Raw genomic sequence first — 22,413 nt, 5'->3', positions numbered from 1 at the left:
GGAATGTGATTCGAAGGAAAAATACTTGGAAAACAGTTTAACTATCCAGACGATACAATTTGAAACGATTTATTGTTTATGGACGAAAACAAGAAAAGTGAAAGCCAACCAATAAAAAAAGCAAGGACGAGAAAGAAAGCAAACTTCGTTTCAGGTCAAATAATGCCATATAATAAACCTTTTAATAACCTTGCTTTCTCGGTCTTTACTGAGAAATATCGGACCTCTGTCTTTTTTGTACAAACCTCGCCCAACGGGCTTGGTCTGTACAAAAACACCTCGGTCCTTTAGTTCTCCGTAAAGACCTCCCGCTCGGTCATTAAAGGCTTAGTAATTTCGTTTTCATTATTATTATTTATCAAATAACATAAATAACAGAGCATTAAATGTTTAGTAAAAATTTAAATAGTAAGCTAAGAAATATATAGATGATCAAAATTAAAATTTGAGCTAAGATTGAACTAAAATTTAAGAAATATAAAAACATAATACTAATCAACAAAAGACATTAATTAATCTCGGCTTTTGGTTAAAGCCAAATGTTGTAAGGACATCTATTGATTCCATTCACAACATAGGGCTATTTTCAAAGCAGTCAATTCGATAGCTAAAACTGTATAATTTATTTCCACGGGATCTTGTTTGTTTTTGCGCGATCTCACTGTCTCAGACAAGGCCGTAAGAAATGATTTAATGATTTAATCTATCGAAAATATTTATGCACATCACACAAGTAGTTGACATTTTATAACGAGGGGTATTTTTTCATTTGAAAAGTCTGGTACATTTTATCAAAAAAGGTCAGTACTGAAAAGTAAAGTGGAACTGTCAAAGACTGAAAAGGACATCACTCCATATTAGTAAATAGTATGCACCAAATGTTGGTAAATGACGTCAAGAAAAGGGAGTGCTATAGTTGAGTGTAGTTGAGAGAGAGTGAGAGAAGCGAGTCAGCTGTAAGACGTATGTGAGCGAGACGGAGCCTATTGTACAGTGCTGTAACGAACATACTTATTCTTCTGCGAGTTGTCACTCAAGGACTACGAATTTGGAAGCATATAATTCTCCACAGAACTTTAAAAAATTTCCAAGTCCCTGGATCTGAAAAAGCCTGTAATTTTTTCTCAAAATGTCATACAATTTGTGCAAACCTCACGAAAAAAGTCAGTATAGAGGTAAAAAAAATCCCAAAAGCCTTTAAAACCGGCTTAAAAATCTCGGGACTTTTGTCATATGTGATTATGGAGAAACACTAAAAAATGTACGGCGCACGTCATAGGTAAAAAACGATTGTGCGTCAGTATAAGAAGTCAGTGAATGTGTGATCGTTATAGATAGATTCTGGTAATGAATTTGCAATAAATTCGAAATATTACTGGGTAAAAAAAACTGTCTTGTTAGTTTCTCAAATATTGAGTTAAGCATTAACCTTTTATTCGGAGTATGTTTCTTATTAAAGTGATCGTTTGGGCTGCTCAAATTCCTGAAATATTTGATGTTTCAGAAACTTTCAATGAAATACAGCTAGGTTTTCCAATTACAGGTCTTCCAACCTTCTTTCAATACATTGATAGTGAGGAAACGACGAAATTTTTAATAACTTTGATAATCAAATTAAGTGCATTTGCCATAAAACGTTTGGTGTTTGAAATTTCGAACGAGCCAAAGGTTAGATTAATTGATATAATCCTCTCGCTTTAAAGGAAATCTATTTCCACCAAATCACCAATACTCTGCCCAAGTCTAATTTTAAAATTTCACAAGACGTATGATTTAGTTCAATGAATATTCGAAAAACGAAATCAGCAGCTTTTTCTGTCTTGAGAAATGAGTGCAATGGAAACTCCAGAGTTCTAAGAAAATTTTGTTCTACAATTTATTCATTACGTTTAAAAAATTTTGAATCATCCGAAGCTGAGGCCCTCGGCAGCTATACCTGCAAAACTTTGTTTGTGTCATCTAAGGCAAACTTAGTTTACATTTTTGCTTTCCAGCATTCAGATTTGCATTTGACAGCGAGAACGAGATAGAAAAAGAAACACAATCTACTTACTACAAACATTATCTCCAGTTGTAGAACCGACCACTTCACCTGACTTTTCTATCGTCAAATAATATCCATGTCTGTTATGAAGTTTTACAGTGCGAGAAGACATTGTTTTGATAAGTCGACGAGACGCTTCAGCAATATGGCAGATGGCAACAAAACACAATATTATGAAGATTATGCGCGATATAAGATGATCCGTTTTAAACAATATCAATCCAGTGTAGAAATCAATAATTAAGAAAGAATCGTCATCAGGCTCAGTCGTGTGCAGAAAAACCGATTATGTCTGACAAGAGTTGGTGAATGTTCGTGTTTTATGCTGTAGTTAACGATTTACAAATGTCGATTGGCAAGCATTGAAATCTTATGATGCTGCAATAATTTATAACAGGATGTATGGTGCTAATTGTTTTTGGTCAATTCACTGTGAGAGCTTGTTTTGACACTTGACATGTGTTGTAAATCTCGTCTGAATTAATTAATTTATACTGAGGCGTATATCACAAGAGATTATGATTTAGTTGGAGCTTGCGACTATAATTTGCTGCCCTACGAAGCGTTGGAGAACATATTTAAATTTTAAGAACTGCAACGACATGAACAAGTAATAAGACCTACGATGTCTGTATTGGTGGTATTACTAAAAATCCCAAATTTTGAGGTTGAAATAATTAAAATCCACCACAAAGCATTCCCCAAAACACAAAAACGTTTCATATACACCATCGTTTACAGTGTTTGAAGCACTGACTAGAACACTTCGGCAATCATAGTATTACAAAGTAAAACTGTGGTAGTTTGATTATTTAGTGTTTAATTGTACTCCAAAACCTTACTAAATCTCACTCGACTTGAGTACATTCAAATACTAAGTAACCACAGTACATTGGTTTTAATTAAATAATATATATTAACATTAAAAAATGAGCTCCGTGCGCTCGTGACATCTACAGATTATTTAGTTTATGTCGAGGAAAGTTTTATTTTTCTAGAAATATTTGCATGGCTAGTGGTTAGTTGTCTGTATATATTGTTTTTCATAGGTTGCTATGTCAATTGAAATTGTCCACTAATATTTTTAATTTGTATTTTTCAAATTAGCAGGTGATTCATAAACCGCATTCATACGCTCGGAATGTGTACAATTTACAAGCACCAAATTTGGGACGATGATGGTAGCTAATAACATGCAATTGGATCCAGGCGCCGGACGAGATCTCTCTATGAATGGCTTTTTAGGGGGGGCTGCCCGGGTTAAATTTCCTTTTTAGGTCTATAGCATGAAACTGAGCTTCACAGTGTGTTCTCTAAACATACTTAAGTATCATAATATTGCACAAAGTGAAAAAATTGACGTGAAGAAGATATCAAATTATAATCAAGCAATCACTTTATCAATCAATCTATAAACAGGCTACTTGACCAGAAAACATGGAAACAGGGCTGGTTATATAATGCCTTTATTTTGTTTACATGACTTTCTGCATTAGTACAGTACCGCTCGCGTATTTGTTAACATAATTTTGCGTATGATACGCGTATCGTTCTCGTATCATACGCGTATGTTTTTCGTATCATACGCGTTTCATACGCGTAGCGTATGTTAACAAATACGCGAGCGGTACTGTACGATGTGTAGAAAAGCTCAAGCATGCACGCATTTACACCTTCCTAAACATCTTTGCTCTTTGCTGCTGCGCTTTTGCAAATCATGGCGGCTTGGTGAAACTTTACAGATAGCTATCAACAACAGCTGCCTTGCATAATAAATATCCTCTGTCACCCAATGAGAAAGCAAGCATAATTATTTGAACTTTTGCTATCTAAACTTTTGGTTTTTCTTCACTATGAAAATAATAGACTAAAACTTGCGCACCAGTCATGCACTGTCCCCTCCCCCCCTCCCCCATTTACTTAGTGGATGGACTTGGGGAGCTACTTCAATTAATACCTACGTACTTCAGTAAAAATTTGCCTGAAAAACTACGTTCTTGGTGTGTTGTAGTTGAGCATCGGAAAATAGTGTTATAATGGTGAGCCTCAAGCTGATACAATCATAAATGAGCACTGCATGTTGCCTTTCATACCAGGCTGAACTTTGCTAAGCACTGAAATCAAACAAAAAACCAGAAATATGTCGGTCTCATTGTCAATGTAACAATAATCTGCACTACTAGTGCGCAACATAATTTCTAAAAAAGACGTGTATGTTGTCTGCATGGATGGAAGAAAAAGCTCGTCAGACCTGTTACGATGTAATCACGATTCAAACAATGGCGTAGCAGCACAACTGGGGACCTGTGTTAAAATATTATCAGAGCCACCACTTTGATAGCCATATTAAAATCTAATCCACATCCATTGTGATTTCACTTTCTAGCATTTAAATTTAAATTTTTAGTGCATAAGTTCATGATATGCAATTTTTCTTGTTTTAATCCACAGTATAATGATAATCTTTAATCTCTCTGGGGCCCCCTTAGCCCAGGGGGCAGTGGGTTTGCCCACCCTGAGCCCATAGCAGTTACGCCACTGGATTGAGAAGCCCAGCCAACACAAGACTTTTACTTCATGCTAATGAATTGCTGATGCTACAAAGAGTGTGGTCACAAAAAAGCAGCTCCTTTAACCACTGACCACACTGTGCCCAAAGTTTGTTATCGAAAAAACAATTTAACATTTAGTCAAAGGTCTCAAAATATGGACTGTGTTTCACAAGCAATAGAAATTTCAACCAATTTGATGTTCTTTATGAATTCAAACTTCTCTGTAGAATCGCTATTTCAGATCAGTGAATCTCACTCATTCTCACTGATACACTGAATATTCAATTTTGATGTGCAAATTGCAAACGTTCTTACATGACGTATAGATGCATACCAGAATGGCGACAAAATTCAAAAATTTCAGAAGACGACTTCAACCAGTTTAATTTAACGATGAATTTTTTATTTAATTTTTTTCAAAGGAGAAAGACTGTGATTAACGTTCATTGCTTTTTCAATGAATAAAAAGAATAAAATTTATGATTGTCTTCACAATGTTTTTAAGTATGACGAATTTAAGTCAAAAGTTCAAAAAGATACTGTTAGCTCTGTGGTAAAAGGTAAGATCTTACGGAATCCTTAAGAAAAATAAGAGTCTCGAAATTAGCAGAAAGTGTGCCTTGTTCCCTGAAGTATCCATTTTTACGTCTTGTTATTGTGGTTGTCTCACGTCTGTTTAAAGGTTTCCATATTGATATAATACGTAGTTGCTATAAATTGTTTTTATTTGCTCAATTAGTGTTTTGAAAAACCAGATTTTCATTCATCACATTTATTTAGGAAAGAACGACGTATTTGTCTCAATGCCAACTGGATCTGGAAAGTCTTTGGTTTATCAATTGCCTGCAATTATTTCTCATGGTGTGACAGTTGTCATTTCACCATTGCTTGCTCTGATTCAAGATCAAGTTGATGCATTGAAAGCACTTGGTGTTTGTGTTGCAGCATACAATTCCAATGTTGGCTTTGATGAAAGACTGGAGATAAAATGCAATGTTTTAATGAAAAACCCATCCATTAAATTGTTATATGTAACACCAGAACTCCTACAAACCAACGATTTTCGAAACATCTTAAGAAAAATGAATGAATCAGGAAATTTGGCTTACTTTGCAGTTGATGAGGCACATTGTGTTTCACAATGGGGTCATGACTTTAGACCAGCCTATGTTAAACTTGGTGAAATTAGACTAATGTTCCATGATGTACCCTGGATTGCCCTTACTGCTACAGCAACCAAGCATGTTCAACAAGACATTGTTGAATTACTACAGTTTAATCATCCTGTTGCTATGTTTAAGATTGGATGTTATAGATCAAATTTGTTCTATGATGTAAAGTAAGTATATAATCTGTAAAAAATAATCCATTTTTGTCTATATTTTTACCACGTATTCAACAAACCTTTGAATGATTGTTTGGTGTCACAATTTGTAAATACAATAAAAGGAGCATTTGTCACAACACAATATGTATGCACATATTCCTATACTTTATTAGATTCAAAGAACTTCTACATTGTCCTCATGAAGACTTGATCACCTATGTTAAACAAGTGCTGAAGATTGATGGATCTCACACTCCATATACATCAAATGTAATATTCCACATTTCATAAAAACCATCTAAGTTTGAAATTAGAATTCCCAGAGCTTTTGTAATGACATCCTAATGTTATTTGATCGGTATTGAGGTGCAGTAGACGTCATTGATATTTTTACAAAATACTTTAATGTGAGGTATTCCTCCCTGATAAATTCACATATTCGTCTCCTGATTTGATTATATCAGTGTTGCATGGCACAAAATAGCCCAAATAAGCTCACAAAATAGCCCAAAACATATGACGAAATCCTGATTTCCTCACTTTTGTTCCCATGATCCCTGAGAGAGAAACAAGTGAGATTGTGATTTCATTCGTCAAACTTTCAATGCTATCTATGTAAGCCACATCACTCTACCAGTTAAGCTATTGAGCAAAATGGTTTTGAAATTTTGATAGCAAGTTTTATGTACATATTGAGTAGCAAAATCATTTATTTGTCAATTAATATTCACAAAAAGCTATTTTTAAACCCTAACTCTTCAACTCAAAAAACCAAAAGAACCACAAGATGTACTTTTTAAAAAATAAAAATCCCAAAAATCCCAACTGCTTTCATAAATCCCAGGATCTCGACTGAAGTGAACTAAATTAATCAGTGTTTATTTTTTCTTTTGGTGTATGAATCAATTGTATTCATATTATGTTAATTGACTATGGTTTGAGTGCATTTTTGTATAGGACATTACAATCATGGAAATATATTTTTATCTTTGGGTCTTTATTTAGGATTGTGGCATTGTTTACTGTCATACCAAAGAGAACTGTGAAAATATGGCGAGCAAGTTATCAGAAAGAGGCATAAAAACAAAGGCTTATCATGCAGGTGTATTTACATTTTTATCTGCTAGCCATAGTATCTTTTCACAATGCTGTGATAAAATGGAATGAAAACGTTTTTTTCCTTAGTGTTTAGAGGTGTCTATATTTATACAAATACCTACGTGCTTTCTCTAAAAATTTTTGTTTTATCTGTGAATTTTTTCTTTTCCTTTTTATCGAGACCAAGTTTTTAATTCACGACAATCCAATAAACAATTTTTATTCATACATTTTTGTTCTTGTTTTACGGAAATAGGTTTGTCATCAAAACTACGTAATGAGGTTCAACAGCAATGGATGAGCGGAATGGTGACCGTTATTGCAGCCACAATAAGTTTTGGTATGGGTGTAAATAAATCCTCCGTTAGGTAAAAGATATTAATTACTAAAATATTCATTCAATAATATAAAATTTGTGTTGTTTCATACGTTTCTTTTTAGGTTTGTTGTTCATTGGAAAATCCCGCAGTCTGTGGAAAGATACTATCAAGAAAGTGGACGGGCTGGTCGTGATGGCAAGAAATCTTTTTGTAGACTTTACTATTCAAAGTTCGTATTTAACTTATTACATCAGTCCGTGTCATCTGTTTTACTGCATAACTTTTTTCTCAGGCATTTCTTAACGATAACTGCGCTTTCTAAGATGCCTAGAGTAACTGTATTGATTAACATTGTATGACGACAAACTGTTTTACCAATTTTTGGTTTTATTAGATACGAAAAGGAACAGATTCGGTTTTTGTTGAAGAAAGACATCTATAATGTGCGTGAATCGTTGCATTAATAGTTAAAGTATTTACAGAAAATGTAAATCTATAGGAAATTTAGCATTTAGTCTTATTAATCATTGCATGAAACCTATTTAAACACTAACATAGCTACTACCCAAGGATAGCGTTATTTTTACTTATAGCTTCAAACAAAAACAAAAACACTCAACAAAAATATTGATTGAAACAAATCTAATCAATTTTACTACAGAAAAAAAAGAGTGAAAAAGCTACGAACAACACAGCTACAATAAAGAGTTTTCAGGTTTTAGTCGAGTATTGTGAAACAGCAAGGTATATTCTACAATAAATGTTTGACATAATCCTTTAAAATTATTTGCGATATTAGTGAGAATAATCTATAAGCTGTCTTGTCAAGGTATGAAATTATTGTTGAGATCAAATACTTTTTTTTTGTTTCTATAGATGTCGACATGGATATATTTCTGAATATTTTGGAGATGATAAACCACAGGTAGTGTATACTGTTATAACTAAATGTACAATAAAGTAAATGTGAACATAAATGTAAAATTTTTGTTTGTGTATTAACCCAGATTGTGAAGTGGATGTGTGGAATGAGGATGTGAAAATTATACGTACTTGTAAAAGCCTCGAAACCATACACATCAATTAAATCTGCTGCAAAGTCTCTTTTTAAATAATCCCTTGCTGTTGACACTCTCCCCCCCCCTCCTCCGGAGTTTGAGAGTTTGTCAGAGTGCGATTATTGGCGATGTATCAACGTTTTGAGGTTCAAAAATGAAAATCAATCTCTCATAAAGACTTGTTTATTAGCTCACCAAACTTGACTTGTGTCTTTGACCATATTTTTGTCCCTTCATTTAATGACAGTAACTTAACAATAAGCAACACAGTTTATATTATACACAATTATTGAAAGCTTAAACATAAAACCAATTTTAGGAAAATGTCCAATATTTTATAATGTTTCTCTGTTTCTCATCACAGTGTAATGAAATGTGCGACTTTTGTTGTAAACCAACGGAAGTAAAACGTATGATTGAGCATTTTCGTGGTGGAGTGGTTGTAAGTGGGCGATATTCTCGTTACTCAAAAAGATCATCAGAATTTGATGAAGATGATAGCAACCTTTATGGTGATGGAAAATACGGTGCAGATACCAGGTAATATATGGGTATATGTAGGAGCACCTTGTGATAAAAGTTGTTTAAAAAACTCGTTAAAAAAGATTTATAAATATTTTAATAAGTCAGTTATTGAGGTCTATGTTTCAAAACACTTGTCGTTTTGATAATTTAGTTACACAGAAAAATTGTCAAAGTGTTTGAAGTGTCAAACATCAAAAGACTGAGGCCCCATTTACACTATACCGGATTGCTATCTTAACAGGTTGAATGTTCTTTATATGAAAAAGCAGTGAAATTGTTCATCGTCAAAAACACAATCAAATAGACTAAATCTATCACCTTAATAAGTTTTTACTCTGAACAGTTATCCCTTTAAATCAAATGAAGATGTCGTGATCAGCGAATCCGGTATAGTGTAAACGCAGCCTGAATCACAGAGTTTAAATATTCTAACTTTGTAATTTAGTCTTACGATTCTGAAGGAGTGATAATAAACTATATATAATGATTAATTAAATGAAGCTATACTCTCCCCCCCCTAGATATTTCGGCGATGAAGAAACTGATGTAACTTATGAGGCAAAGTGCAAAAAAAATCGCATAGCGATTGTTCAAGAAGAATTCAAAAAGAGAAAGGTTTTCAATAAGATCATAAAAATGATAATGGCTTCAATAAAAAGCGTTCAATTAAAATTGTTTTCTGTTGTATAGGTCAGATCAAAAAGAAATACGAACTCTGGGAATGAAATTGAAAATATTTTAGGTGTTTTATAATATACACAAAACATTTGGATTATTCCTCGATAGATGTTATGAAATTTGTTCTTTTTTCACCTTATTTTTTTCTTTTAGGTCTTTCTGGTCGGGTTAAAGGAATGAATTTATTGCATATTCCCAAATTACCTCTAAAGGTGATGAAGGTTTACATATAGTATCCAAAATACCAAAATATATCATATGGTATTTGCTCTAATGAAAACGCACTTCAAAGTCTCTTCCTCAGGTTATCTAAATACATGTAGACAAGACATTATGTGTCTCACGAATGCATGAAAAACAATAAAATTTCTTTTCGTCAGCCAATCAGGTGGACGGTCGTTAAAACGTTCATTTTCACATGTAGACAAATCACTTTCTTCCTTTAAAGGTTCGCGAATTCTGTTTGGACAGATTTGAACAAGCTTTGAAAACTAACATCGAGAAGTTCGACAGGTACACAACTTTCACGTATATGTGCTTGTGCGTACGTGAAAATATATATTTTGAAATCAAAAACTCTCTACATGATTATATCGTTTAATTCGTTTATTTTGTTGGCGTTTCTTTCGGAGGTTATTATCGTTTTGAATTATTTATATATTGTAGTTTAATCAACAGTTTAAGTTTTTTTTTGTTTTGGAGATAAAACGTTTTATCTTGGGTACGCTCGGGGGACTTGCATTTGATTGTTCTTTCCTATTGAAGTGTATTATCTATTATACGAATTTAGTGACAATTTTTATACATCAGTGAGCTCTGCTGAAGAATTGGCTATAGACCTTGAATATGATATTTTCCTCGCCAATCGAACTTCACAAATGTACAAACTAACCATTCAAAAACAGGTAATGTGTGTCGTTATAACAAACGAAGTTATTCTCATAGGTACGTTAACGATTGTTTGTATACAAATTGCTTAAAAGTATATTACCATGCAAACTAACCACAGAAAAACTGCTTGGTTGTAATTGTTGTCATGATGTAAGAGCTCGTTTTGATTTTTATAATTCATCTATCTATGAACACACATCTATCTTGTGGTATAAGTTCAAGACAGCTGTTTGTTTGCTAGAAAAACGATGTCGATTAAATATATGTTTAGGTTGATAAAATTAATCGATTGACTGATCGTGGAGAGCTATACGCCAAGGAAAATGACCTTGAATCCAAAGTAGAACAGGTATAACTTTTCTAAACTTATATACTCTTTAATATTTTGTTGTAATAATTTTTGGTAAACGTTTTTATTCGTATTTTACAATGTTTAAAACAATTTCTACTATTATTAACTTTTGTTATAATTTTGTAATTTCTGTCGACCATCGTCCTGATGCAGATTGACAAAGAAAGTTCAATCGAGAATAGGTTCAAACGAGGCGAGTTTGTTAAAGTATCAGAATTAATTCCGGTGAGTTTACTATGTTAGTTTTCTTACACTTATTTGTTTTTAAAATTTAGTTTAAATTTTAGTTAACAAAAACAAAACGAATTTAGTTATGCTGAAAGCTGGCACTAATTAACACAGTTCCTAACACTCATCCGACTACTAAACGTTAGGTTTTCATTAATTCTGGGCATGGAATTAATACAAAAAATGTCCCTTCACGTGGAGAAGTCGCCTGCTATATAGGGCTACTATTTTATCGGCAGTTATTTTAAACCATGTATTATGTAGTAATTTGTAGATAATTGTTTCTGTTTTGTGTACAGAAAACAAGTAATTGTGAACACAAAGTACTCGAGCCTAGCGAAATTTGTGAACATTCTTATGTAAGTAACATTTATGTAGTTTAAACCATAAAGGTTTACATCAACGATTTTTATTTATATTTCATTCTCAACTAAACCAAATACTTGATTTTCCATTCAGTTTGATATGGTTTGTCTGTTGTTGTTTTGTCTTAGATAAAAGAAGAATCTAAAGAAATATACAGTACAGAATTTGCTACTGTAACTACGGTATAATCATTGAACTTCTTATTTGTAGGTGCTGTCCTGCAACATTACAACGCTTCATCATTTTATAAGTATGATATTTCTATATTTTTCTAAGGCTAAACGAGAGAAAATTTTCATCGATTTAACTTCAGAAAACGATGTAAGTGACGCAATTAAATCATGTTGAATAGGCGTTTCTATGTTTGAAATTATTACATATGTCTTTCGTTGTTAAGACACTGGAGAATCCTGATCTTAGTGAAGAAGTAGTTGAGGTGAAAAATGTCTTTTAGAACTCAGTTGAAAGTTAATAAAGTTTTGTTGCAAGGAAATAAACATGCTCAATAGCAGAGCATGCAAAAATATGTTGTGAAAAAGATGACCAACTTAACTAAGTATTACCGCATGATTTCACAAAATCGTATTTTACAGATTTACTGTTACACTCAACCCTTTTGTGCTTCTTCCTACAGACTGAAGTTCCAACGGAAATTATGGACATAGACTGTGATGTAAGGATGGAAAATATTAAAAAAATAGAAAAATATTTTATGTGTATTTTCAGTTATATAATGAATATTTAAATTATTATTGATGGAATTCGTGGTTGTTATACAAATCAACAAATCAACTAGTCAGAGTCCATTGCTTGTTAATGTTAAGAAAACAAGTACATTCCACCTCCAAATCCTAACTTTTTTGTGTGTAGATTGAGAGTAGCTCATCTTCCGTCGTTACAATCAGTTCTTCAGCCATAAAGCCTTTAAAAGGGTAACATTTTAGTTTTGCTATTTGACGTTTTCTTTACTTTCGATATACTGATTCGTACAGTCTTATAAATTTCTTGTCACCTGCAGATCACGTGATCGAGAAAGTCCTACGTCATCAGTTTTGGAAACTTTGAAAAGGCCATCTATTAGTAAGGATGTACAGAAGGTAGAAACGCTTATTTATTTATTTATTTATTTATTTATTTATTATTGATTTATTATTTCTTTATTTATTTAACTCTGTATGTTGCTCTTAAAAGTACATAAATAAATTGTGGTAATTACTAAAACAACCGGTTATCAAACAGAGCATTGCCCCAATTGAGCATAAAGAAGATTAAACTATATGAAATACATTAAAAATCTTCTATAACTATAAACTATACGTTTGACATGTAATGTGTACATACGTAAGTATAGAACTCTTTATATGAAGATTCATATGTCTTCAGTGTACTGTAAAATTTCTGATTACGTTTTGCTTTAAAAACACGTCGAAGCTTAAAACTTTCTTCATGTCACTGTCCTATAAATTCCACTTTACAACATGAGGAAAGTAGAAGTCTTTAAATATTCAGTTCCACATTTAAAGCCGACAAAGTCCTTGATACCGTAGTATCTATGATTATATTTGTTAGCTGGTCTTATATGAACTTCAAAAGACAATTGAATACTTAAGTACTAGCGGGCTACCTTAAAATACATTCTGATTTTCTTTAGACTTAAATATTCTACATATTTCTTGTTGTTGTTGTATGTTGAATAGTTTCTCGACGTTTCAATATGTTTGTGTGTCTACTTAAGATACTTGCTAAAAGAAAACACCATTGTAAACAAGAAAATGATGTAATACCCTGTCTTCCACCTTTACCGTCTCTCGCGGACTCATTCAGTAACACTTCGAGTGTAAAAAACGAACTTTCACCGAGAACAAATTTTAAAAAAGAGGAAGAAGATCCAGCTTATTCGATTAACGAACCGCCGAACCAACATCAGGATTCAACATTGTCCATCAATGTAAAACCATGCATAAGAAATACCACTTTCAATGAAGCGCACGTTTCGTTTTCAACCGCAGATCTTACGGTTCCAAAAATTGGATTTCTTGTGAAATCATCACCACCAGATAAACATTCCAACTTGCCATCAGGCCAAACTTGGAATGTCGATGCAAAAGATTCATGCTCTTTGCCGTATGATTGCAATCCAATGTCTTTTGATACATCGTCATCAGAAAGTTTAACTTCGACTTCACGAACTTTCACCAGGAATGTACATGATTGTCCTGATATATCTCCAAGACTTTCCTACTCGGGATCAAAAAAGTCCTCTGGGGATTTTTTCTCTGTGCCTTCGGATCCCAGACTTCATCACAGTAAATCAAAGAATGAAACATCGATGACGTCATCATTATCTAAAGGTTTAGATACTCATACATCCACATCATCCATAAATCCTCGTGAAAATACAAAAAATACTGGACAAGCTAAAGCTCAAAAGATAACGTTCTCTCTCAACAATGTTCGAGCTCCAATCTACAAAATGAGTTGATGTTCCCAAATAATAAGAATGAAACAAATAAAGTAAAGCCTAAATTAAAGAATACCGTAAAAATATGCAATAAAATGGACAAGGATAAAGCAAGCAAGAAAGATTGTGCAGACATCATCGTACGATACCTTACACCTTATTATAAATCTGGCGAGATTGAATCAAAAGTAAGAAAAGTATTGTGTGATAAAATTGTTTCTCCCAAAGAGAGAAATGATCAAAGTGATGCTAATGCTATTGTTTAACGGAAGTATTTTCAAATTTACTTTCAATATGTGAAAGTTGTCGAGTGTAAAGTGCATATTGACAGTTTCTATGAAACATATTGATAGTTTCTAGGAAGCATGTTGCCAATTTCTTTGTAACATGTTGACAGTTTCTATGAAACATGATGATAGTTTCTGTGTAACATATTAATAGTTTCTATTTAACATGTTGATAGTTTCTTTGTAACATGGTAGCAGTTTCTATGTAACATGGTGGCAGTTTCTCTGTAACATGGTGGCAGTTTCTATGTAACATGTTGATAGTTTCTATGAAACATTTTGATAGTTTCTATGTAACATGGTGGCAGTTTCTATGCAACATGGTGGAAGTTTCTCTGTAACATATTAATATGTAGTTTCTATGAAACATGTTGATAGTTTCCATGTAGCATATTGACAGTTTCCATCCAATGTTTGCCAATTGTCAACTCTATATCATTGTTTTTCAATACGAAGAAGTGTTCTCATGTTACACCAATAACCGATACATCCAACTTTTTGTTTAGACTCTTTTCAAGACACTTGCCAAAGAAATGACTGAAAGATTAATTAAAGACATGGGAAATATGTCTAGTGATAAGTGTAAGTGTTTTGTTCTAGAAAATATATCAATGCAACATTGTTGTATTACAAATTGTTACAATTATGTTGTGATGGGGTACTGTTATGTAACAACATGCTACTATTGTTACATCATGGCTGTGTTGTGCAACGGCATGATAGAATTGTGTTCCATGATATTGTTGTGTAACAACATGATAGTTGTTACATTGTGACTGTGTTGTGCAACGGCATGATACAATTGTTACAACATGATATTGTTGTTTAATGACAGTGTATTTGTGATGTTTGTTGAAAGAGTTGAAGTTTTTTAAACAATCTTAGAGTGAGTTCATATTTTATTTTCAGTGAAACAAATTGCCAAGTCTCTGGTGAAATTATATTTTGATGATAGGCGACGATGTTCATCAAATACCAAAAATAAGATGTTTGTGACTGCAGGAGTAATTTTACTGTGTCTAGTGCACCAGAAGGGATTTGAAGTTATGCAAAAAAGTGTGCAAACTTAAATTAGTTGTGTTTGTTAGGGACGTTCATCAGTGGCTTAACTTTCATTGTGGTTGTTGTAGAAATGAATATCTTCTTGATAAAAAATTATCATAATTGAAGTTAATATAAATATTTATTTTTGCTATATTTCATGTTTACTCAGAGATTTTCATTTCATTAAGGTAGATCAGCTATTGTATCCCATTGTTTCTTTGCACCATCCAATCCTTTCCTTCTTTGTCTACATTTCTTCTTCATTCATTGCCATTGATTTAAAATTATTCACTGCCAACTACAGATAAAAAAGGACTAGATTTTAAGCAATCCTTGGGTTCAAGAAAACAGAAGAAACTCCTATATTAGAGAAGCATGTAGATACCTCAAACTTTTTTTGGACATGATCACATACATCAGATAAATCAGAAAATCCTTTCCTTAATGCATCAATGGCATATATACCTTTCAAAAATAAACAAATTCTTTATTTGTTGTACTTATTTATATTCAATAACATTAGGTAAAGTCTGCTTTGTCTGAGTAAAAAATTTTTTTACCATTAGTCTGTATTCTCATGTTGATTTTATGTTCTGATGGATGGGGAATGGTATAACCACAGAAACTGACATCTGAACTGAAATTTTAGAAAAATAAAGAAAACTGCTTATTTATATGCTTTACTGTATTTAAATGCTATAATTTTTGCACACTAACTTACTTTTTTGCAATCATGAATCTAAGTGAGTTTCCTAAGGTATGATCTTCTTCATGCAACACAAATGTTCGACATGTCTCATCGTCAACTGCTCCACTAGTTGGAATCTAATTATAAAAATTTAAAAAATCAAATCTTTTAACGAAGAATGCACGGTATATGTTTGGCCATATGTATATATTTATCTGAAAATACAAATAAAACATATTTACGATATCCAAACGTCTGCACAAGTCTTCTTTGTTGCTCATTTCAAAATTAAAGGAAAAGTCAAAAGATGAATAGACTGCGAAATGTATAGTCGTGGTACATTATGGTACATTATACTATTTCCATACGCAAACACTAAATGTATCGTAAGATCCCCACCCCAACCCTCAATAGTTTAATATTAGACTTTTGAGGTCTTTAGTTTCTGTGAAAACGCCAGCAATGTATTTATTTGATAACAGTTGAAATGGTACTATCTAGAACAATGAATACGTTTTCTGACAACTTTCGTATGATTTCTTAATGATTAGAAATACTTTTGCTCGAAAAAACTCCAAGAGTTTTCTTTGAAGGACGTATTGATTTAATAAACAACTGAACTGCTCAACTGAAGACGGAGATTTGAGGCACGATAAATTCAAGGTATTTATAGAAAGCTCATTTTAAATAGAAGAACAAATTTATTTGCGACATTTTTGCTTGGACTGATTTCTTTTAATTACTTTCGACTTTTTCTGGTGCGTATATTATTATGATAGCACTACAGGAGGTGAAGTTATTGGTGGTATTTAAATATTATATCAGATTTCCTTCTTAAATCATGTGACTTCTCGCTTTTGCTGAATCAAGGAAACCACAATCATGTCATTCCAACTGCATTGTTTGAGGAGAACCAATTCTTGTATTATTTTAAGGTTAAAAAATTTATAACTGCATCCGTGCATTGTGGTGGTGGTACTGCAGTACTGGTACTTTTTTAAAGTTCATTTTAGTAGGTGACAAGAAATGACGTCTATTTTAATGCTAATGTAAACATGAAATAGCCTTTTGAAATTCTCATCAATAATCTGTAGCATGTTGCTTTTGGCAAGAAATAAAAACTAAGCATTAAGTCTTAGCAATCTAATAGCAATTTAGAAGATGGATGCTGCGTACATTATGTTTCCTTTTCATTGAAATAGGGTGAAATCATGCCTTTGTTGTATTCTTTGGTGTCTCGTGGTACAACCATACTAGCAAAATATGCTTCTTGTGCAGGAAACTTTGATGAAGTATCCAAACAGATTCTCGGGCGTATCCCACCAGAAAATGCAAAGTTGACATATACTCAATCAAGGTTTATAATATGAAATTATTTTATTTCCTTATTTTTGATTGTGATATAAATACATTGATGTGCTATTTGTAAACTATGTTTCAAACATATGCTATTTGTAAACTATGTTTCAAACATATTATTTAAACTATTGCTCTGATCGATTTTTGTAATGTTGCATTGTCATGTGTCTGATAACTGGTCAGCTGCCTTCATCTTTCATTAATATTTTTACTTTCTCTGATTAATTTCATTTCACTTTCATGTAAAAAATTTTTGTATTTGTTTCATAGCTATCTGTTTCACTATATTTGTGAAGATCGAATTATATATTTGTGCATCACTGATGATGTAAGTAAAGAAAGTTTTCTATTTTCATTAATAATTTCAATTGATATGGTGACAATGATTTTGTTTAAGCAATTCTCTATACATAAATATCATTGCTCTGGTCTCAAAACAGCAGTCGAAATTTATCCTTGAAGATGGCATTGGTCAACCTCATTTACTTTGGTCAAAGTTTGATTTTGACCATTTGTTCATAAATGTAGTTTTCACCATATTAAAAATAAATTATTTAAGATTGTAAATACTCTTTCGTGTCCCCATGCATTGTTTACTTTGTCTTTGGGAAAATTCAAAATACATGTGACATTTTTATATAAACATTAGAAAATTCAAGTTCTGACAATCCCTAGAATAATTTCTTGACCTTTTATACTATTTCCTTAGAACTTTGAAAGGTCCAAAGCATTCCTATTTCTGACTGAAATTAAGAAAAGGTAATTGCTCTTTTTTTTCCTGGTCATTTTGGTACCTCCTATTTTCTTAAATATTGATCATGAACAAAATACACTAAACTGTTGATAGATTTTTAAATCTCTTTAATCTTAAGATTCCAACGAACATATCAAACTCGTATTGATACTGCTCTACCTTATGCCATGAACAGTGAGTTTTCACGAGTACTTTCTTCAGAAATGGTATGTATCTACGTGCAATGTTTAATTTTTCATTCACAGACTATGCATAAACCATGGTTTCAAATGCTTAAATATTTTAAGGTTGATTTTGTTCAGATGTAAGCAATGAAGCTAATCATGCATTTTTGTAATTTAAGATTAAAGTTTGTTATAGTTGAGCAACCACTGAACAGTAGCATAGCCAGCCCAAAGTTTTACTCTTGCTTAAGCTTTGTAAATATTTTTTTGTTGACTGACCTGATATCTGAATTATGAATAATGCAAATTGTTTAGATTTGCATAGCTGGAGTCAATCTACAGTCTGGCTATGCTAAGTACTGACAGTGAAATCCTGAGAAGGACAATTGGAGGTTGTTATGTGTGGCATTTTGACCTTTAAGGTTGTAATCTTACCCAGTAAAAAAAATGTAGTATTGCCACTGAGAAGTTTAAAACAGTTACATCAGGCACTTCAACAATCATCACCAATGGTTCTTCTTAGGGATTGACTAACCTTGATGATCACAATCAACTTTTAAAAAACTTTAGACAATTAATACTTTCATGTTTAAAACATTTGTAAGTTTATTGCAAGAATCATCTACATCTCGAGCCTTACGTTGTGGATGTTAAGATTTAATACATGTATTAATAGAAACGATACTCTGATTCTGACCAAAGCAATGACAACATCTCTAGAGTGCAAGTTGAGTTAGATGAACTGAAAGACATTATGGTTAAAAACATAGGTATATGCATCGGTTTATTAAATAGGTGGAAATATTGAAATAGGTGTTAAATAGGTGGAAATATTGAAATAGGTGTTAAAATGGTCTTTTTGTAGACACAATATCTCAACGAGGTGAACGTCTTGAACTTCTCATTGATCGCTCTAGAGATCTCAATAATTCTGTAAGTATTACTACTTTAGGACAATATTTGGTATTAAAGGAATGATACATTTGCCATTTAGTGTTAAGAATGAAGCACTACTGAAAATAGTGGAATTAATATAGACTTTTTATACTTTCTGAAGTTAATTTTTCATCAGGACCAATTTCCTCTAAAATTGAAAAGTTGGTTAAATTATTACATTTTAGCTTAGTAAGCTGAGGGCATTAAAAAGCATATTATTCCATTTTCTTATGGAATTTTCCACAAATATCCACCTATTACAAAAATATCTACAATTGCGATGTACATTATATGTTAATGTCAACTGATAAAATGTAAATTTCATAGGCATTCTTTCCAAATACAGATACAAGGCAAAATAATTAATGGTACCCCTTGAAATAATATGTTCTGTTGATTTTCAACATTTTATATTTAGTCAATGACATTCAAGAAATCTAGCAAAACATTAGCACGTGTTATGTGGTGGAAAAATGTCAAAATGTTGATAATTATTGCTGTTGTAGTAATTGTAAGTACAATTTTTTAATAAATGTGTAATTTAACATAGTAGAGAGACATTCTGTTTTACATAATGATATACATATGAAATGAATCAGGTTACATGTACCATTGGTTAAATGTTTTTGTATTTTTTAGCTTATACTTTACTTTCTCATTTCTGCTGGTTGTGGTGGACTTGATTGGAAGAAATGTACTTAATGTATGACCTCAGACAATACTAACACTTCTCCATATTTTCCTTTCATATATGTAACGTCTGTATATAAAAAATATAGCATACATAGTTTTTGGACAGTTTCATTTACTGTGGATCTCTTGTCATATTAATAACAGTAGCATGAACAAAAAAAGTTATAATTATTACACACAGGTAAAATGTTTATTGACTTGTATCACATCTTGTGAAGTACGTAGCACTTTAATATGGTAAAGTTCCACCATTTGCAATAAATATTTTTGAAATTCATTTTAGTGAATTTCATACGAGTTTGTTAGTCTTGTGTAAATACATGATTGATTAGATACAAGTAAAACATAAATAAAGAATTTGACTTTAATGAAGAAGCTATATATACCTACATATATTTTCAGATCCATTTGTGTAAAGTATTATTTATTTGGCAATTATGTTTGAGGCAACTTATGTCAGCTTGAGTGACAAAAAATTCCCACTTTTAATTTGCAAAGTTTATTTATGTTGCAAATAAAATTGCCACATAAAAGTTGCTAAGACTTTCACTTCTGTCCAAAATTATGTTTGGGAAAAGTTCCTTGATATTTCTCATATAAATATTCACCAAAGACAGCCGGTAACTTAATTTTTTGTTTATGTCTCTCTTTTTGAAAGGAATAAGGGGATTTTTTATTTCCAGTGGACTAACAACCGTTTCCAACTTTGGTCCAAAGAAATACGCCACCGAAAAACGATCTCTACAACTCTTTGGTTTTCTCACTTGATGTAAATTAGCTTTGAATGAACCATTAGTCCACACCTCAAGCATATCACCAAGATTGACAACAAATGTTCCAGGTATTGGTGGAGCTGGGATCCATTCGTCATTTTCTCCTTTAATCTCTAAGCCACCAACATCATCTTGCATGAGGATGGTGAGCATTCCATAATCTGTGTGTTCTCCACAAGATATTTCATTTACCTGGTTAGTACTTGGTAGGTAGTGAAACATACCAATAGTTGTGGTAGTGTAAGGGAGAAATTTGGAATCAAAAAAACTTTTGTCTAAACCTTGAAAATATGAACAAAGTATTTGTATTTCATATGATTAGGAAAGCTATCATGAGATAATATCACATTGTTAACTTTGAAAAGTTTATATGTGAAATCAAATTTTAAATTCCTAATAGTTGTTGTGTATGCACACAGTATGATAAAACAAAGTGATGCAGTCTAACTGGTATTGAGCAACCCTATATTCTGGGGATGTCCTGTATTAAAAGCTGACAATTTATAAAGTCCAAAATTTAATTCCATATAGCTAATTCTTAATTCTTAACCTCTATCAAGCAAACACCCCCATTAACCCTACACCCATCCTTCCCTGAGGGTTTCCACTTAATACATGTTTGACTTTATTCTTAAATATTTTGTCAACTGTTTGTCTTTTAACATACCCATTGCTTGAGCTAGAGCACTCATTATCTTCAATCCAAGACCTTTCAATTCTTTATGGTAATCTTGAAGAATGCCTTTGAAATTTCCAGGTGTGTCTGGTAACATATTTCTCTGTGACACAATTGGAAACTTTTCTTTGCTTGGGTGAAAATCAGGAAGCTCATCACCAAAAGCATAAATACCTTCACGCCAGTCTGGATTTTCTTTTACCAAATAACCTGTAATTTCACTTCCATGGGAAAAATAGCCCACCATACCTCCTGTATTGATTGATTGTATTTTGTTCTTCTCTTCTTGAGGTAATGCAAAAATCTTTAAGAGCATTTAGCAAATTATCTTGAACGATTTGACTTACACCATGGTTTTTTACATAAAAGAAACCAAAATCTCTACAAGCTTCTGCAATAGATTTAATTGTTTTTAAATTTTCCTTTTCATTATTGGAGGCCAAGAAATTGCCGAAGTCAATTATTGGTATCCTCACTTGATCACTGCCACCGTTAGACATTTTGAAAACTGCTCAACAAGCTGAATTTAGTTTTCAAAAGAAATAATTTAATCTTCACATTAACGTTGTCAAAATGAGGAGTTCGTAAAGAAGTTTGGATAGTTACGTAACTCACGGTAACTGATGAGTTAGTGACAATATGTATGTAATGATAAAATCGTTGTTTCCCGTAAAATATAAACTTGCAAGTATCAGTCTTGTTTGTATGAGCTTTTTAGTGAGGTGAACAGCGCTAGTTCGTCGATGACAGTTAACAGATCCTCTTACTTTTGCGGTTTGCCACTTTTACTTTCCATTTTAAATTTTGGTATCTTTTATGTATGTTTGAACTCAAAGCAGTTGAAGCGTACTCTTATCCACCTCCCCCCCGGAATTTATAACTAAAAAAGCAACTAAAAAAGGGCATGTTTCAAGTCTATTTTTCCTGGTTTTCTGCATTAAATAGTGCAGGCAGAAAAGTTTCACAATATTTTCCAAAAAGCATATTTCCTTTAAGGTTTAAAGTCTTCATATCATCCAGAACTTTTTAGCTGTTTTTCAACTTTCTCTAAATTTTGCACTTTCTATGCAGAAATGTATTGGATTCATTTGTGCTACTTCAGATATTTTTATAAATAATATTGGGTATTTAATTGCTTT

The 22,413-nt window shown here is 32.4% G+C and overlaps 4 protein-coding genes across 8 annotated transcripts; 2 read left to right on the top strand and 2 right to left on the bottom strand.

Moving 5' to 3' along the window:
• Positions 1 to 4,842: 4,842 nt before the first annotated feature.
• On the top strand, positions 4,843 to 15,384 carry LOC124447396 (ATP-dependent DNA helicase Q5-like). The gene is made up of 27 exons (XM_046998299.1): positions 4,843 to 5,156; positions 5,377 to 5,935; positions 6,097 to 6,193; positions 6,929 to 7,025; positions 7,278 to 7,389; positions 7,463 to 7,570; positions 7,736 to 7,784; positions 8,003 to 8,085; positions 8,218 to 8,266; positions 8,764 to 8,939; positions 9,446 to 9,539; positions 9,615 to 9,666; positions 9,756 to 9,814; positions 10,051 to 10,115; positions 10,393 to 10,507; positions 10,765 to 10,842; positions 10,999 to 11,070; positions 11,373 to 11,432; positions 11,568 to 11,621; positions 11,716 to 11,760; positions 11,837 to 11,875; positions 12,074 to 12,112; positions 12,310 to 12,371; positions 12,458 to 12,536; positions 13,175 to 14,088; positions 14,694 to 14,769; positions 15,097 to 15,384. Exons 1-25 carry the CDS (start codon positions 5,054 to 5,056, stop codon positions 13,919 to 13,921), a joined length of 3,093 nt encoding a protein of 1,030 aa, XP_046854255.1. The 5' UTR covers positions 4,843 to 5,053; the 3' UTR covers positions 13,922 to 14,088; positions 14,694 to 14,769; positions 15,097 to 15,384.
• On the bottom strand, positions 15,352 to 16,256 carry LOC124447399 (DNA-directed RNA polymerases I and III subunit RPAC2-like). Its single transcript, XM_046998306.1, has 5 exons — positions 16,162 to 16,256; positions 15,953 to 16,056; positions 15,792 to 15,868; positions 15,617 to 15,696; positions 15,352 to 15,529 (listed from the first exon to the last, which is right to left on the bottom strand). Exons 1-5 carry the CDS (start codon positions 16,198 to 16,200, stop codon positions 15,479 to 15,481), a joined length of 351 nt encoding a protein of 116 aa, XP_046854262.1. The 5' UTR covers positions 16,201 to 16,256; the 3' UTR covers positions 15,352 to 15,478.
• A 77-nt stretch (positions 16,257 to 16,333) lies between these two features.
• Positions 16,334 to 20,122, top strand: LOC124447398 (vesicle-associated membrane protein 7-like). Of its 5 annotated transcripts, none has more exons than XM_046998301.1 (9): positions 16,334 to 16,582; positions 17,122 to 17,276; positions 17,549 to 17,606; positions 17,988 to 18,037; positions 18,151 to 18,238; positions 18,873 to 18,966; positions 19,062 to 19,129; positions 19,551 to 19,643; positions 19,772 to 20,122. In XM_046998301.1, exons 2-9 carry the CDS (start codon positions 17,131 to 17,133, stop codon positions 19,832 to 19,834), a joined length of 660 nt encoding a protein of 219 aa, XP_046854257.1. In that variant the 5' UTR covers positions 16,334 to 16,582; positions 17,122 to 17,130; the 3' UTR covers positions 19,835 to 20,122. The 5 variants fall into 5 exon arrangements, with proteins under 5 accessions (XP_046854257.1, XP_046854260.1, XP_046854261.1 ...); XM_046998304.1 differs by lacking the exon at positions 16,334 to 16,582 and adding an exon at positions 16,765 to 16,935; XM_046998305.1 differs by lacking the exon at positions 16,334 to 16,582 and adding an exon at positions 16,774 to 16,908.
• LOC124447400 (1-aminocyclopropane-1-carboxylate oxidase-like) lies at positions 19,918 to 21,521 on the bottom strand. The gene is made up of 2 exons (XM_046998307.1): positions 21,266 to 21,521; positions 19,918 to 20,879 (listed from the first exon to the last, which is right to left on the bottom strand). The coding sequence occupies exons 1-2, from the start codon at positions 21,519 to 21,521 to the stop codon at positions 20,329 to 20,331; spliced, it is 807 nt and encodes a 268-aa protein (XP_046854263.1). The 3' UTR covers positions 19,918 to 20,328.
• Positions 21,522 to 22,413: the final 892 nt, after the last annotated feature.

The sequence above is a fragment of the Xenia sp. Carnegie-2017 genome, unplaced genomic scaffold (assembly GCF_021976095.1).
Source record: "Xenia sp. Carnegie-2017 unplaced genomic scaffold, XeniaSp_v1 HiC_scaffold_22, whole genome shotgun sequence".
Taxonomy (NCBI): Eukaryota; Metazoa; Cnidaria; class Anthozoa; order Malacalcyonacea; family Xeniidae; genus Xenia; species Xenia sp. Carnegie-2017.
Note: the sequence above shows the minus strand (reverse complement) of the source record. Positions and strands in the feature narration are given on the sequence as shown.

What these genes read in the sequence shown, in the direction of transcription:
- LOC124447399 (XM_046998306.1), bottom strand. Translation starts at nt 16,200, where the DNA reads ATGAGCAACAAAGAAGACTTGTGCAGACGTTTGGATATC. An exon ending in TGTGCAGACGTTTGGATATC is followed by an intron (nt 16,057 to 16,161) that starts GTAAATATGTTT and finishes TTTTATAATTAG; the next exon opens with ATTCCAACTAGTGGAGCAGT. An exon ending in CATGAGAATACAGACTAATG is followed by an intron (nt 15,697 to 15,791) that starts GTAAAAAAATTT and finishes TATTTTTGAAAG; the next exon opens with GTATATATGCCATTGATGCA.
- LOC124447396 (XM_046998299.1), top strand. Translation starts at nt 5,054, where the DNA reads ATGAATAAAAAGAATAAAATTTATGATTGTCTTCACAATGTTTTTAAG. An exon ending in TGTTAGCTCTGTGGTAAAAG is followed by an intron (nt 5,157 to 5,376) that starts GTAAGATCTTAC and finishes ACATTTATTTAG; the next exon opens with GAAAGAACGACGTATTTGTC. An exon ending in AACATCGAGAAGTTCGACAG is followed by an intron (nt 10,116 to 10,392) that starts GTACACAACTTT and finishes ATACGAATTTAG; the next exon opens with TGACAATTTTTATACATCAG.
- LOC124447400 (XM_046998307.1), bottom strand. Translation starts at nt 21,521, where the DNA reads ATGGTGGGCTATTTTTCCCATGGAAGTGAAATTACAGGTTATTTGGTA. An exon ending in TGCTCTAGCTCAAGCAATGG is followed by an intron (nt 20,880 to 21,265) that starts GTATGTTAAAAG and finishes CATATTTTCAAG; the next exon opens with GTTTAGACAAAAGTTTTTTT.
- LOC124447398 (XM_046998301.1), top strand. Translation starts at nt 17,131, where the DNA reads ATGCCTTTGTTGTATTCTTTGGTGTCTCGTGGTACAACCATACTAGCA. An exon ending in TTGACATATACTCAATCAAG is followed by an intron (nt 17,277 to 17,548) that starts GTTTATAATATG and finishes TTTGTTTCATAG; the next exon opens with CTATCTGTTTCACTATATTT. An exon ending in CTGACTGAAATTAAGAAAAG is followed by an intron (nt 18,038 to 18,150) that starts GTAATTGCTCTT and finishes TTTAATCTTAAG; the next exon opens with ATTCCAACGAACATATCAAA.